Source organism: Manis pentadactyla, chromosome 4, assembly GCF_030020395.1.
Source record: "Manis pentadactyla isolate mManPen7 chromosome 4, mManPen7.hap1, whole genome shotgun sequence".
Classification (NCBI taxonomy): Eukaryota; Metazoa; Chordata; class Mammalia; order Pholidota; family Manidae; genus Manis; species Manis pentadactyla.
In genome coordinates this window covers 156396386-156412315 of record NC_080022.1, presented here as the reverse complement: position 1 = coordinate 156412315, position 15930 = coordinate 156396386, and the positions used below count along the sequence as shown (strand labels likewise).

The 15930-nt window shown below is 35.5% G+C and overlaps 1 protein-coding gene across 1 annotated transcript in view; it reads left to right on the top strand.

The window, feature by feature from the left end:
- Nucleotides 1–15930, top strand: part of BRIP1 (BRCA1 interacting helicase 1) — a 201871-nt gene that overhangs the window by 6610 nt on the left and 179331 nt on the right. The window contains exons 5-6 of the mRNA XM_036911125.2: nt 3310–3440; nt 4992–5111. Coding sequence (XP_036767020.2) covers nt 3310–3440; nt 4992–5111 — 251 coding nt within the window. The remainder of the gene's footprint in view (nt 1–3309; nt 3441–4991; nt 5112–15930) is intronic.

The window sequence follows — 15930 nt, the reverse complement described above, 5'->3', positions numbered from 1 at the left end:
GACTATATACTCCATGAGGTCAGGGACCATGCAGTTTGATTAATATTGTATCCCTAGAACCTAAAAGAGTGCCCAGCATATAGTAGCAATGTGGAGCATTGCTCCACATAGCTAAATATTGTATGACTGAAGGGAATTGATTCTGAGCTAATTATAAGAACTATAATATTTTTTTAAAAACCGCCTTTTTGTTGTATGTTTGACATAACAAACTATATATATATTTAACTGGTACACTTTGATTACTTTTGACATAGGTGTACCTCCATGGAACTTTAACCAGCATCAAGATAGAACATATCTATCACCTTCAGAATTTTTCTCATAGCCTTCTGTGATCCCTCCTTCCCACACCTCTACAACTGGCCCTCCCCAAACAACCACTGATTGGCTTTCTGTCACAATAGATTTGTTTGCATTTTCTAAAATTTATGAATGGAATCATGCAGTTTGTATGCTTTTTTTGTCTGACTTCTTTTCATTTGACATTACTTTTTAAAATTCATCCATGTTGCATTTATCAACAGCTTGTTCCTTTTTATTTCTGAATAACATTTTATTACTTTTATGATAGTCAAAAATGTCTCCAGACATTGCCCAAAGTCCTTGGCGTGGGGGGGTGTTAAAATGGAACCAGTTGAGAACCACAGATATAGATTCGTGGATCTTTTGCCAGTTTTCCAGGGAATTGCAGAGCCCAAAATTACATGTTTTTCTAAAATATATATGGAAATGTAAAGGACTAAGGATACCCACTTTTGAGAAGCAGGTCAAGGTGAGAAGACTTGATCTAAGAGATATCCTGACTTATTACATATAAAGCTATAGTGATTAAAACAGTTTGGTATTAGCACAGTGGAAAAATAGAGAACCCTAATTCAGTTCCACATGTGCCCAGAAATGTGGTTTGTTATAGAAGTATTCCTACAGAGCAAAGTGCAAAGAAGGAATTTTTCCATAAGTGGTACTTTTCTTACTTATTTATTTACTTATTTATTTTGGTATCATTAATCTACAATTACATGAGGAACATTATGTTTACTAGACTCCCCCCTTCACTAAGTCCCCCCTACATACCCCATTACAGTCACTGTCCATCAGCATAGTAAGATGCTATAGAATCACTACTTGTCTTCTCTGTGTTGTACAGCTCTCCCTGTGTTCCCCCCTACATTATGTGTGCTAATAGTAATGCCTCCCCTTTTTTTTCCCCCTTCTCCCTCCCTTCCCACCCATCCTCCCTAGTCCCTTTCCCTTTGGTAGCTGTTAGTCCATTCTTGGGTTCTGGGAGTCTGCTGCTGTTTTGTTCCTTCAGTTTTTTTCTTTGTTCTTATACTCCACAGATGAGTGAAATCATTCGGTACTTGTCTTTCTCCGCTTGGCTTATTTCACTGAGCATAATACCCTCTAGCTCCATCCATGTTGTTGCAAATGGTAGGACTTGTTTTCTTCTTATGGCTGAATAATATTCCATTGTGTATATGTACCACATCTTCTTTATCCATTCATCTACTGATGGACACTTAGATTGCTTCCATTTCTTGGCTGTTGTAAATAGTGCTGCGATAAACATAGGGGTGCATAAGTCTTTTTCAAACTGGGCTGCTGCATTCTTAGGGTAAATTCCTAGGAGTGGAACTCCTGGGTCAAATGGTATTTCTATTTTGAGGAACCTCCATACTGCTTTCCACAATGGTTGAACTAATTTACATTCCCACCAGCAGTGTAGGAGGGTTCCCCTTTCTCCACAACTTCGCCAACATTTGTTGTTGTTTGTCTTTTGGATGGTGGCGATCCTTACTGGTGTGAGGTGATATGTCATTGTGGTTTTAATTTGCATTTCTCTGATGAGTAGCAATGTGGAGCATCTTTTCATGTGTCTGTTGGCCATCTGAATTTCTTCTTTGGATAAGTGTCTAGATCCTGTGCCCATTTTTTAATTGGATTATTTGCTTTTTGTTTGTTGAGGTAGTGAGATCTTTACATATTTTGGATGTTGGTACTTATCTAATGATTATTGATATCCATATGGAAAAAGTTGAAATCGGAGCCCTACTTTACTCCCTACACAAAAATCCATTCCACAAGTACATTGAAGACCTAAGTATGAAAGGCGAAACTATTAAGATTTTAGAATATTGTGTTTTTCAAGCTATGTTCCTAGGAGTCTTTGGAAAAAACATGGCTTGTACGGGGAAGGGGACACTGGATCATGAAAATTCTAGGTCTTTCATCCTATTTTGCAAATTTTAAGCAATTTTTCTTTAAAAAAATACAGTCCTCATCAGATAAAGCTTGAAAACCAATGTTGTGTGACATAGATTAACTTCTGTTTGTATAGACTTAAACTTCTTTTTTTTGAAAGTAGCATTGGACTTTCTTAAAGGGCATTCTCCCTTGAGAGTCTAAATCCTTTTATGCTAGGGACTGTTTTTTCTTCATTGCTTTTCCGTGGTGTCTGGAATTATATGGACTCTATAAAATAAATGCTCGTTAAATGAATTCAAGTCCTGGGAGTGGAGGGAATGTGTAAAGAGCAGAGAGGAAGAAAGGTACTTTAAAGAACACTCATATTTAGGGAAAGGAAGAAACTAAGGTATAGGAACCGTTATGAACAGTGTTATAGATACTAAAAAAGAGGAAATGTATTTGTTATATTCCAAGAAGATGGTATTATGTTCTGGCTGTGTGCCTGGAGGTTATGCTTATGGATTTTGGAGTCAGAGAGCAGGAGTCAGTCACATCCAGGCTTTGTCTCTTACTAGCTCTATGATATTGGGCATGTTACTTAAGTTTTTAAACCTAATATTCACATTTATAAAATGGCAATAATATTTAGTGATTAAGAGGTCATTGATAACCTTGAGATTGAGCTTTCAGGATTGTGGGATAAAAGGCAGATTATAGGAAACTTTATTGTATTCTTAAACCTAAAACACATTGAGAAGTTTAGTAGAAAAGGAACATTGAGACACTGTAAGGAAAAATTTTTATATAAATAAAATACATGTCTTGAGATAATCTTACAGTTAGATATATTTTTAAAAGCACATTTTGGGAGTGGTTTCCTAAAGCATAAAAATTCAAAATTGGACTTACCTATTGAAGACATAGTCTCAAAATGTTGCTCTATCTTTGTTGGAGAAAACTGAATTGTAAAGACATGCTTTTAAACATGTTTAGCTTTTTATGTTTTAAAGTATGTCATGAAATTTTGAGAAATGTCTTACATTTGGATTCCAACTTTTCCTAGAAAAATTGCCAAAGTGTGAATTATTTTTGCTAATTCTTTTGACTTCTTGTATTTAGAAGACTCTCCTGTAAAAACTACGCTTGCTGCGAAGCTCTCTGCCAAGAAACAGGCATCTGTATACAAAGATGAAAGTGATGATTTTCAAGTAGAGAAGAAAAGAATTCGACCCTTGGAAACTACACAACAGGTAAACAGTTTATTGGCAGTGAAATAATCCCATATTGCTGAACAAGGTAGTCAAGTATCAATCCAGTTTTTAGTGGTATTAGTAGAGATTAGTTGGGTCCTGTCATAGATGTAAATTAAATGGTAAATTATTGCAACTTCATTTTATATAGTTACTCATTACAAGGGAGTTTATTATAGTTGATTATTCACAGTAACATGTCATTAAAGTAAACCTGCCTGTTGCTTTTTTATATATGAGGAGGAATTTGACAGTAAAATATTTACTTAAGGCTTATGTTGATAATATAGCTACTCTGTACTTTTTAACTCCTCTGTTTTTATCTACTGGTGGCATTGTCTTTTGGCCTTTGATACAAATATTTGTGTCATGGATATTTTTGGTATTGATGGTTTAGTATAATGACAAGGTTTGCTTTTAATATTGAGTTTTTAACGTCAATACATGATAAAAGATGTTTATTTCTAAATATTATTGGAAGACCTGAATTACAAGATATTTTAAATGAAATGTACTTTTCATAAATGAACACTGTGTTTTCTCATACAGTTTATGGCAGTGAGATTGGGAGACTGAGATGTCAATAGATTTAGTTACAAATAAAAAAGATGATTATTAATTTAGCATGTCATCTGTCCATAATTGTGTATTTTTAATTGAATATACTCAAAAAGTGTTTGGTGGTCTTATGCAGTTTACCTATTCTACTAACAAGCTTTATTAATTTCCATAATCAAACTGCTTTTAGAAGCAGAATGAACTAGGTTATTTTTGAAAAGGTACCAGTTACAAATGAAGTGTGAATCTGTAGATTTTTTTTTCCTCCAGCATGTGTACATAGAGTTGGATGTTATGAGGTAGGTCTCAACATATATTTATTCCCTGATTTCCTTGGCTCTCATTTCCTTTTTGGTAGGAATGGAATTATCAATAGAAATGCTTTTTTCCCCCCCTTACAATTTAAGTAAATAGATTTTTAAATAGATTTTTGGTAAGTAGGAAAAATCAAAGGCCATTTGGAAAGAAAACAAGTGGTGTTTATGAATGAAATTCAGTCAAATGCAATTTTGATTATCAAATATCTAGTAATAGTAATAATGGTAACCAAATTATTCTGTCATGTAGGGAATTGTGAATATTGGCATAAACATTTTTATTCTGGGATTTTTTTCAATTTAGAATGAAACTTCCATTTTTATTTACTTTTATTTTCCTATTAGATATGTAATTGGACTTTGGTATAATACTGTACTTGGTGTCATGTGGTGGGACTATTTTGTGGGAAGATCATTTGAACAATACTATAGTTTTGACAGCATTATTAATTAAAGCTACTTTGGTTTGGATTAGAGAGGTATTACTATATTCTATTTTATGTAAGTCTTTAATAAGGTGCTATTTGTGTTTTAAAAAATCATTTATTGCCAGTTAGAGTTAGTCATCGTTTTTTATGCTAAAAACACACATTATAGCTATTTTGACCTTTGAGAAGAACTAGCTTGCTCATACTTTTAGTTTACATTGAAATTCATTTTGTTTCTGTGTTTACAGATTAGAAAACGCCATTGTTTTGAAAAGGAGGTACACCCTTCGGAAGCAAAAGTTGCTTCAGGAAAGACCACAGAACTCAACTCTCCATTGGGAAAAATGAATTCCTTTTCTCCACAAAATGTATGTATTTATGCCATTGTTCAGTTTAAAGAAAGAAAATGTGGAATTTGCCAAATCTAGTTTTGAAAAAAGTGGAAAAATAGTATAATGAAAAGAACAGTAAAAAACAACACGGAAGTCCTAAGTGCTATCACACCTCTGCTACTAATGTGTGAGATGGTAAACCCAACCCACCTTTGTGCCCCAGTTTCCTCATTTATAAAATGAGAGAATTGGACTGGAAAGATATCTGAATGTTTTTTTCCTCTTCTACATTCTAATGTTTGTGCACTTCACTAAAATTCTCTGTGCCCTTAGGGCAGCACTTTTCAAGGAATAGTCCAGGGAGCTCTGGAGACTCCTGAGATTTTTCAGGTGGTCTGTGAAATCAGAAATATCTTCATAGTAATATTAGATGTCATTTTTTTTTACTGTCTTAATATATGCACTGACAGAAAAAGCAATGATAGGTTAAACTGTTGGTGCTTTAGCTCAATCAGAGCAGCGGCACCAGCCTGTATTAATAGTAATTTTCTTCACCATCATTAATGCAGTTTTAAAAAGCCAATTTCACTTAGGTATGTCTTTGATGAAGCAGTAAGAATTACTAATTTCATTAAATCTCAGCCCTTGAGCTTTTTAACATTCTGTATGAAGAAATGAGCAGTACTCATGAAACACTTTTGCATATAGGAGTAGGGTGGTTGGCTTAGGGAAAAAGCACTTTTAGGATAGTTTGAATTATGAGCTGAACTAGCCACTTTTTTTATGGAACATCATTTTTACTTTAAAGAATAATGGGCAGACTAACTGGTAATTCTTGAAAACAAAGTAAGCCTGATAAAATTTGAGCATTCAAGTGAAAATTAGACTTTTGGAAAACTATATAAGTTCTTGAAAATACTAAATGGGGAAACAGACTGTTGGTTATCTTCACAGAAGCGTTACATAGGTGAGAAGTCATTCAGGAGCATTTAATGGTAAATTGTCAATAGTAATATATCTTACATATTTGCCTCTGCCAATGTTTTCTCACTTATTTTCTTTCATAGTACCTTGATTTTCCTCGTAGACCTTACTATTTGAATTTATTTGTCTACTTGTTGATTACCTTTCTGCCCTGTTAAAATGTAATGTCAGTTTTTCTCATGTGTATCCCTGGTACTTAGAAAGAGTATATGGCATATATTAGTTACCCAGTGAATACTTGTTAGTAGAATCTTACTGAATTCTTACAATGACTATGGGCAGGTATTATTGTTATTCCCATTTTACAGATAAGAAAACTCTGAGAAGTAATTTTCCTAACATCACAAAACGGGAGCTAAGTCTGTCTAAGCAGTCTGATGCTCTGGCAAATGCTCTAACCATTTGTTATATGTACTTTCCATAATGTCTCTCCACTTTTATGTCTTCTTTAGAAAAATGTCTGTGAGATCTTCTGCCCATTTTAAAATCAGATTGCTTGTTCTTTTTCTATTGAATTGTATGAGTTCTTTATATAGTTTGGATGTTAATCCCTTGTTAGACATGATTTCAAATATTTTCTCCCATTTGGTAGGTTGCCTTTTCATTTTGTTGATGGTTTCCTTTGCTGTGCAGAGCCTTTTAGTTTGATATAGTCCTACTTGTTTATTTTTGCTTTTGTTGCTTTTGCTTTTAGTGTCAGATTCAAAAAAAATCATCATTAGGACCTGTGTCAAGGAGCTTACCATCAAAGTTTTCTTTTAGTTAGGAGTTTTATGATTTCAGATCTTATATTCAGGTCTTTAATCCATTTAAGTTATTTTTGTGTATGGTGAGAACATGGTCCAGTTTCACTCTTTTGCATGTGGCTGTCCAGTTTTTCCAGTACCATTTATAACATTCCTTAATCCTTTCCGACTAGCTTATTACAAATCACAAAAATATTAAATTCTGAAATAGGTTGTTTCATAAAGAAGAATAAAAATAAATAGCTTCATAAGATTTAATATTTATTGGATAGCAGCTTTTGGAATTTGTTTATCACCAAACCTTTTAGATGAAGTAAATTTAAAAACGCAGTAATCTAGATCATCTAGACATCTTGAGTAAGGTAAATTGAGGAAGTTGGGCAAATTACATCTCTTTTTAGGAATTGTTCCTATGAATGGGAGGAAAAAGAGAGTGGGATGAGATTTAATATACCATATATCCCATTTAGCTCTAACACCTCTAAATTCTAAAAATGTTTTTCCTATTTTGATTCTTATAAGATGATATTAGGGAGAACAGTATTTTTTCGAAGAACATTTGCTTGGATTCATAAATTAATTATTTAATTCTCTTATCCCTACAAAGAGATAAAAAAGTTAGAGTCTTCATACAATTAAAATCTGCAGTTATGTTATTTTTTGAAAAACTTTCCTTTATAAACTAAATAATAAATTAGTTTAATGATTTGTTTTCCTCTAAATTTGACATCAAAGTCTTTAGGTTTTTCTTTCAAATTTTCTTAGTTTTTATTAAAATGCTTGGTTTCCAACCTGTGGATTGGATAGTTCGGTGGTTGTCTTTTTGCTTTACTACCATTTCTGGTCTCCTCACTGTCTCTTCAAGTCAGAAAGTGGTGTCAGTACCTCCTTTCTTATATGAATTACCTTCCAGTGTCCAGTGCTTGTATCCTTTTCTTAGATCTTTGATTCATTTTTTTATACTGATAGGTCATATGTTGAAGACCTAGTGGGGCATCAGTCTCCATGTGGTCAAAATGTAGTTAAGAAAAACAGTTTGTTTTAGAAGAAAGTGTTCTCATCCTGATATTTGTTCCACCATTCATAATCATTTTCCCTAGAATTTATTTATATTCTCTTCATCCTTTTAGTAATTCCTCACAATGGTTGAGGACCATTCTAATAGACACATTCTTATGCTTATTCCTACTTCTCATTTGTTCATTATATAAATGTTAAACATTGTCTATACATTCTTTTTTATTTTGGTATCATTAATCTAAAATTATGTGAGGAACATTATGTTTACTAGACTCCCTCCATCACCAAGTCCCCCCCACAAACCCCATTACAGTCACTGTCTGTCAGCATAGTAGGATGCTGTAGAATCACTACTTGTCTTCTCTGTGTTGCACAGCCCTCCCCATGCCCCCCCACCACATTATACATGCTAATCGTAATACCCCCTTTCTCTTTCCCCCCCTTATCCCCCCTTTCCCACCAATCCTCCCCAGTCCCTTTCCCTTTGGTAACTGTTAGTACATCCTTGGGTTCTGTGAGTCTGGTGCTGTTTTGTTCCTTCAGTTTTTGCTTTGCTCTTATACTCCACAGATGAGTGAAATCATTTGGTACTTGTCTTTCTCCGCCTGGCTTATTTCACTGAGCATAATACCCTCTAGCTCCATCCATGTTGTTGCAAATGATAGGACTTGTTTTCTTCTTATGGCTGAGTAATATTCCATGTGTATATGTACCACATCTTCTTTATCCATTCCTCTACTGATGGACACTTAGGTTGCTTCCATTTCTTGGCTATTGTAAATAGTGCTGCGATAAACATAGGGGTGCATATGTCTTTTTCAAACTGGGCTCCTGCATTCTTAGGGTAAATTCCTAGGAGTGGAACTCCTGGGTCAAATGGTATTTCTATTTTTAGTTTTTTGAGGAATCTCCATACTGCATTCCACAATGGTTGAACTAATTTACATTCCCACCAGCAGTGTAGGAGGGTTCCCTGTTCTCCTCAACCTTGCCAACATTTGTTGTTGTTTGTCTTTTGGATGGTGGCGATCCTTACTGATGTGAGGTGATATCTCATTGTGGTTTTAATTTGCATTTCTCTGATGAGTAGCAATGTGGAGCATCTTTTCATGTGTCTGTTAGCCATCTGAATTTCTTCCTTGGAGAAGTATCTGTTCAGCTCCTCTGACAATTTTTTAATTGGATTATTTGCTTTTTGTTTGTTGAGGTGCATGAACTCTTTATATATTTTGGATGTCAACCCTTTATCAGATCTGTCATTTATGAATATATTGTCCCATACTGTAGGATGCCTTTTTGTTCTGTTGATGGTGTCCTTTGCTGTACAGAAGCTTTTCAGCTTGTTATAGTCGCTCTTCTTCGTTTTTGGTTTTGTTTTTCTTGCCCGGGGAGATATGTTCACGAAGAAGTCGCTTATGTTTATGTCCAAGAGATTATTGCCTACGTTATTTTCTAAGAGTTTTATGGTTTAATGACTTACATTCAGGTCTTTGATACATTTCGAATATACTTTTGTGTATGGCGTTAGACAATGATCCAGTTTCATTCTCTTACATGTAGCTGTCCAGTTTTGCTAACACCAGCTGTTGAAGAGGCTGTCATTTCCCCATTGTATGTCCATGGTTCCTTTCTTATATATTAATTGACATATATGTTTGGGTTAATATCTGGACTCTATTCTGTTCTACTCGTCTGTGGGTCTGTTCTTGTATCAGTACCAAATTGTCTTAATTACTGTGGCTTTGTAGGAGAGCTTGAACTTGGGAAGCAAGATGCCCCCTGCTTATTCTTCCTTCTCAGGATTGCTTTGGCTATTTGGGGTCTTTTGTGGTTCCATGTGAATTTTAAAAGTATTTGTTCCAGTTCGTTGAAGAATGTTGTTGGTATTCTGATAGGCATTGCATTGAATTTGTAGATTGCTTTAGGCAGGATGGCCATTTTGACAATATCAATTCTTCCTAACTGAGAGCATGGAATGAGTTTCCATTTGTTAGTGTCCTCTTTAATTTCTCTTAAGAGTGTCTTGTAGTTTTCAGGGTATAGTAGGTCTTTTACTTCCTTGGTTAGGTTTATTCCTAGGTATTTTATTCTTTTTGATGCAATTGTGAATGGAATTGTTTTCCTGATTTCTCTTTCTGTTAGTTCATCATTAGTGTATAGGAAAGCAACAGATTTCTGTGTATTAATTTGTATCCTGCAACTTTGCTGAATTCATATATCAGTTCTAGTAGTTTTGGAATGGAGTCCTTAGGATTTTTTATGTACAATATCATGTCATCTGCAAATAGTGACAGTTTGACTTCTTCTTTACCAGTATGGATGCCTTGTATTTCTTTGTTTTGCCTGATTGCTGTGGCTAGAACCTCCAGTACTATGTTGAATAACAGTGGGGAGAGTGGCATTCCTGTCTTGTTCCCGATCTTAGAGGAAGAACTTTCGGCTTCTTGCTGTTAAGCATGATGTTGGCTGGTTAGGTCTGTCTCCTTCTTAGGTGTTGTCTCTGTGATCTTTGTCTGCCTCAAATTCTGCCTTTTCATGGCGACAGAGATTGTTTATGGAGCTGGCACGAGTGATGGCTGGGAGAACGTCCCTTCTTGTTGGTTTGTGGCCTTCCTCTCCTGGGAGAACAGCGACCTCTAGTGGCTTATGCTGGGCAGCTGCGCACAGACGGGGCTTCTGATTCTTGCCCGGCCGCTATGGAGTTCATCTCTGCTGTTGCTGTGGGCGTGGCCTGCCTCGGGGTGCTGCTCTGATATGGCGGAGCCCTGTCGGAGGGGAAACGGCTGGGAGGCTGTTTATCTCCGTGAGGGGCCTCTGAGCTGCCCTGCTATCCAGGGGTTTAGGTTGCCTGGAGTTCCCCAGGTTTCCCTGCTGCTGGGGTAAATGTCCCAGGACGCTTCCTTCCGGCTGTGGTGTCCCTGTCCCTTTAAGACTTCCAAAAAGCACTCTTTTCTTTGTCCCCGGGGCGCCGGCTGTGGGGACCTGCTCACAGGTCTTACTGTCCTGTTTCCCTAGTTTTCAGCACCCCACGCATGCAGTGTGTCTGCTGTCTGGTGCGTATGGCTAGGGCTGGGTGTTTAGTAGTCCTGGGCTCCCTCTCCCTCCCCACTCCAACTCCTCTCCTCCTGCCGGAGCTGGGGTGTGGGGCGCTCGGGTCCCACCAGGCCGGCTTGTATCTTACCCCCTTTGCGAGGCGCTGGGTTCTCGCAGGTGTGGATGTAGTCTGGCTGTTGTCCTGTGTCTTGTGGTCTCTCTTTTAGGAAGAGTTGTCTTTGTTGTATTTTCAAAAGTATATGTGGTTTTGGGAGGAGATTTCCGCTGCTGTACTCACGCTGCCATCTTGGCTCCGCCCCCCGAGGTGAGTCTCTTGTAAGCAGCATATAGATGGGTCTTGCTTTTTTATCCATTCTATTACTCTGTGTCTTTTGATTGGTGCATTCAGTCCATTTACATTTAGGGTAATTATTGAGAGATAAGTACTTATTGCCATTGCAGGCTTTAGATTCATGATTACCAAAGGTTCAAGGGTAGCTTCTTTACTATCTAGCTGTCTAACTTAACTCTCTTAGTAAGCTATTATAAACACAGTCTTATGATTCTTTATTTCTCTCCCTTCTTATTCCTTCTCCTCCGTTCTTTATATGTTAGGTGTTTTATTCTGTACTCTTTTGTGTTTCCTTTGACTGCTTTTGTGAGTAGTTGATTTTATTTTTTGCCTTTAGTTAGTATTTGGTTGGTCTGCTTTCTTTGATGTGATTTTATTTTGATTTTCTTTGTTGACATCTATTTAGCCTTAGGAGTGCTTCAATCTAGAGCAGTCCTTTTAAAATATCCTGTAGAGGTGTTTTGTGGGAGGCAAATTCCCTCAACTTTTGCATGTCTGGAAATTGTTTAATCCATCCTTCATATTTAAGTGATAATCATGCTGGATACAGTATTCTTGGTTCAAGGCCCTTCTGTTTCATTGCATTAAATATATCATGCCATTCTCTTATGGCCTGTAAGGTTTCTGTTGAGAAGTCTGATGATAGCTTGATGGGTTTTCCTTTGCAGGTGACCTTTTTCTCTCTCTGGCTCTCTTTAATACTCTGTTCTTGTCTTTGATCTTTGCCATTTTAATTATTATACATCTTGGTGTTGTCCTCCTTGGGTCCCTTGTGTTGGGAGATCTCTGGGCTTCCACGGTCTGAGAGACTATTTGCTCCCCCAGTTTGGGGAAGTTTTCAGCAATTATTTCTTCAAAGACACTTTCTATCCATTTTTCTCTCTCTTGTTCTTCTGGTAGTCCTATAATGAAAATATTGTCCCGTTTGGATTGGTCACACAGTTCTCTTGATATTCTTTCATTCCTGGAGATCCTTTTATCTCTCTCTGCCTCAGCTTCTCTGTATTCCTGTTCCTGATTTCTATTCCATTTTGTATAAATTTTTGTCAAAATAATTAATATTCTTTGATTTAGTGTAGCAGTAGCATTTATTATTTTAATTCATTATGTTTGCCTAGTGTGTAGAAGAGACATGGGTCCAGCAGAGTGCGCTGTTGACCTTTAGATAGTGTTGATGTTGGGCAAAACCTTGGGCTATTTTTCTTATTTTTCTTACTTGTGGATGCTTGCTTTTTTTTTCTTTTCTGTCTTGGTTTCTCTCCTCTCTTTCTCAACCTCTCTCCCCCTCCAGTATTTAAGATATTCTCTAGGGTCTCAGGAGAAAAACACCATTTTTCTCTGAAAAGTATTTTACAGATCATTTTCTCATAGTATTAATTTACTTTTATTTAGCATAACTGTCGTATAGTGATATGATGCTTAGTATGTGTCAGAAACTGTTCTAAGCACTCTAGAAATATTAACTCAGCTGGTAAACCCAGTTCATGTCAGTTAATGCTTATTGCAAGTTCTTTTAACTTTTCTGTGGATTTGACAATTTTTCCAAAAAATAAACGCAGAAGAATTTAACTCAATCCCCATAATAACCCTATGAGAAAAGAATTAATATTTTCCCTAATGACAGAGGAGGAAGCTGAGGCACAGAGCATTTAAGTAGCTTGTTCGTGTTGCAAAACCAATGTCTGGTGGCTGGTTTAAAACTCAAAGCAGTCTGGGTCTAGAACCACCTCACTATTCTGCCTCTGAATAAACTTTTCCAGATGACCTTTGAATGAAAGATATTTCATTTTGTACTGTTATAGGTCATTTGTAGTGCCATATAGATAATTCATGTACCATTAGTTCCTTTTTTAGTCTCTTTCAACACCTTTTCTTCTCTGTACAGTGCTTACTGAAATTTATAATCACATATTTATTTGTAGGTTTAACTGTTTTATTTGCTTCTTTGCCCGGCTGTCTGTAAGGGCAAGTGTGATGTCTTTCTTGTTCAGTTTTATTATAACCGGGATCTGGCACAGGACCTGTACTTTGTAGTTACTCAGATATTTGTTGAATAAATGAATGAAAAAAATGGCCAAAGTTAAGGAAATGCACAATTTACCACTATTTCTCGTGGCTTACAATTTTATTCAGATTCATATACTTAAGAAGGTATGACAGTATTGTTAAATAGAGGGGACTTAAAGCAGGTCGAAATTTTTTTTTCTTCTTCTGCAGTGCATTTTGTTTGCAGTTTTTTATGAACTAGCAAACAAAAATAAAAGATTAAATAATGATTTCAGGGGCGAAGAGGTAAGTTGGTGCTTATTATAAAGAAAATATTAGAAACTTTTGATTTCTATAACTACTCTAGGAAGAAGTTGTTAAATAATATTACCAACTAGTTGAAGTATAATGTATTTGAGACAGCAAAATTTTTGAAACTTATTGCATGCCAGACACTTAAAAAAAAATAAACCTGTATTTCCTAAAGAATTAATAGTAATAATGACATAGTAATAGCTTTTTAGCATATATACTTGTGCCAGGCAATTGATATATTATCTCATTTAGTCCTTTTATCATCAGCACTGTGCAGAAAATGGAGCAGATATTAATTTCATTTTACAGGTAAAAAATTGAACCCCAGATGTAATAGATTATTTGACTGTGGGTAAATGGTGGAACCATGATTTAAGCCTAGTTCTATAATAGATTATAAAAGGGGGAAAGGAGAGAAACGGAATGGTGGGGAAAAAATTTTTCTTGTTGACTGGTGAGGAAAAAACAAAGTTACTGTCTAAGAGAAAGAAGTTTTTATTATTAAATATACCCGGTATCAAAATACCTTATTTATTTATTTAATTGAAGTATAGTTGTTATACAGTATTATATTGGTTTCACATATACAACATAGTGATTCAACAGTTAAATACATTATTAAACCCTTCCTGTATATTTATATCTGTCAACAATAGAAAGATGTTACAGAACTATTGACTATATTCTCTATGCTGTACTTTCATCTTCATGACTATATTATGATTGAGATTTTGTGGCTGTTGATCCCCTTCACCTATTTTGCGTGTCCACCCTAACCCCTCCCCCATGGTAACCACCAGTCACTTCTTAGTTTCTATGAGTGTACTATTTTGTTCATTTTGTTTTGTGTTGTTTATAGATAACACATGTAAGTGATTCCATACAGTATTTGTCTTTCTCCACCTGACTTATTTCACTTAGCATAATACCCTCTAGGTCCATCCATTTTATCACAAATGGCAGGATTTCTTTCTTTTTTGTGGCTGAATAATCCATTGTGTATGTGTACCATATCTTCTTTATCCATTCATCTATTGATGAACACTTTGGTTGCTTCCATATCTTGGCTATTGTAAATAATGCAATGACAAACATAAGTGCATATATCTTTTCTAATCAGGGATTTTGTTTTCACTGGGTAAATTCCTAGAAGTGGAGTTACTAGGTTATATGGTATATATTTTTAGTTTTGTGAGAAACTGCCATACTGCTTTCCACAGTGGCTGCACCAATTTACATTACCATCAACAGTGTAGGAGGTTTCCCTTTTCTTCACATCCTTGCTGACACATGTTATTTCTTCTGTTTTGGATAGTGGCCATTCTGAATGGTGTCAGGTGATATCTCATTGTTGGTTTGCATTTCCCCAGTGATTAGCTATGTGGAGCATCTATTCATGTGCCTGTTGTATTTCTTCTGAATCTGTATTTCTTCTTTGGGAAAATGTCTATTCACGTCTGCTGCCCATTTTTAATCAGGTTATTTGGGTTTTTTTGGTGTTTAGGTGTATGAATTCTTTATATATTTTGGATGTTAACTCTTATTGGATAAATCATTTATGAATATATTCTCCCAAATTGTAGATTGCCTTTTTGTTTTGTTGATGGCATCCTTTGCTGTACAGAAGTTTTTAGTGTGATTCAATTCCACCTGTTTATTTTTGCTCTTGTTTCTCTTGCCCAGGGAGACATATATGCAGAGAAAAATTGCTCATGCTTATGTTCAAGAGATTTTTGCCTGTGTTTTCTTCTACGAGTTTTATGGTTCCATGTCTTACATTTAGGTCTTTAATCCATTTCTAGTTCACTTTTGTGTATAGATTTAGACAGTAGTCCAGTTTCATTCTCTTGCATGTACTGTCCAGTCTTCCCCACACTGGTTATTGAAGAGACTTGTTATTCACTGTCAGTTATATTTAAGGTAATTATTGATATGTATGTACTTATCGCCATTTTATTAATTTTTTTATGATTGTTGTAGTTCCTATCTGTTCCTTTCTTCCTCTTTTATACTCTTGTTGGTTTTGGTGGTTTTCTTTAGTGTTATGCTTGGATTCCTGTTTTCAAATTTTTTGTGTATATCTATTATCAACTGTAGATTTGGGGTTACCATAAGATTCATAGATAGTTTACTAAATATATAACAGTCTATACTAATGTAATGGTCACTCTGTTTCAAACACAATCTAAAAGTCCAACTTTTTAATTCTTATTCCTCTTCCATACTTTACTTATAAGATGTCATAGTCTTTACCTTTTGTGTATCCCTTGACTGATTTTGTATATAGTTGATTTTACTATTTTTTTTAACTTCATATTTGCTTATTAGTAGGTACTTGGTCAACTACTTTAACTGTAGATTTATTTTCACTGATGAAAAATATTTAGACTTAAGAACATTTCCATCTACAGAAGCACCT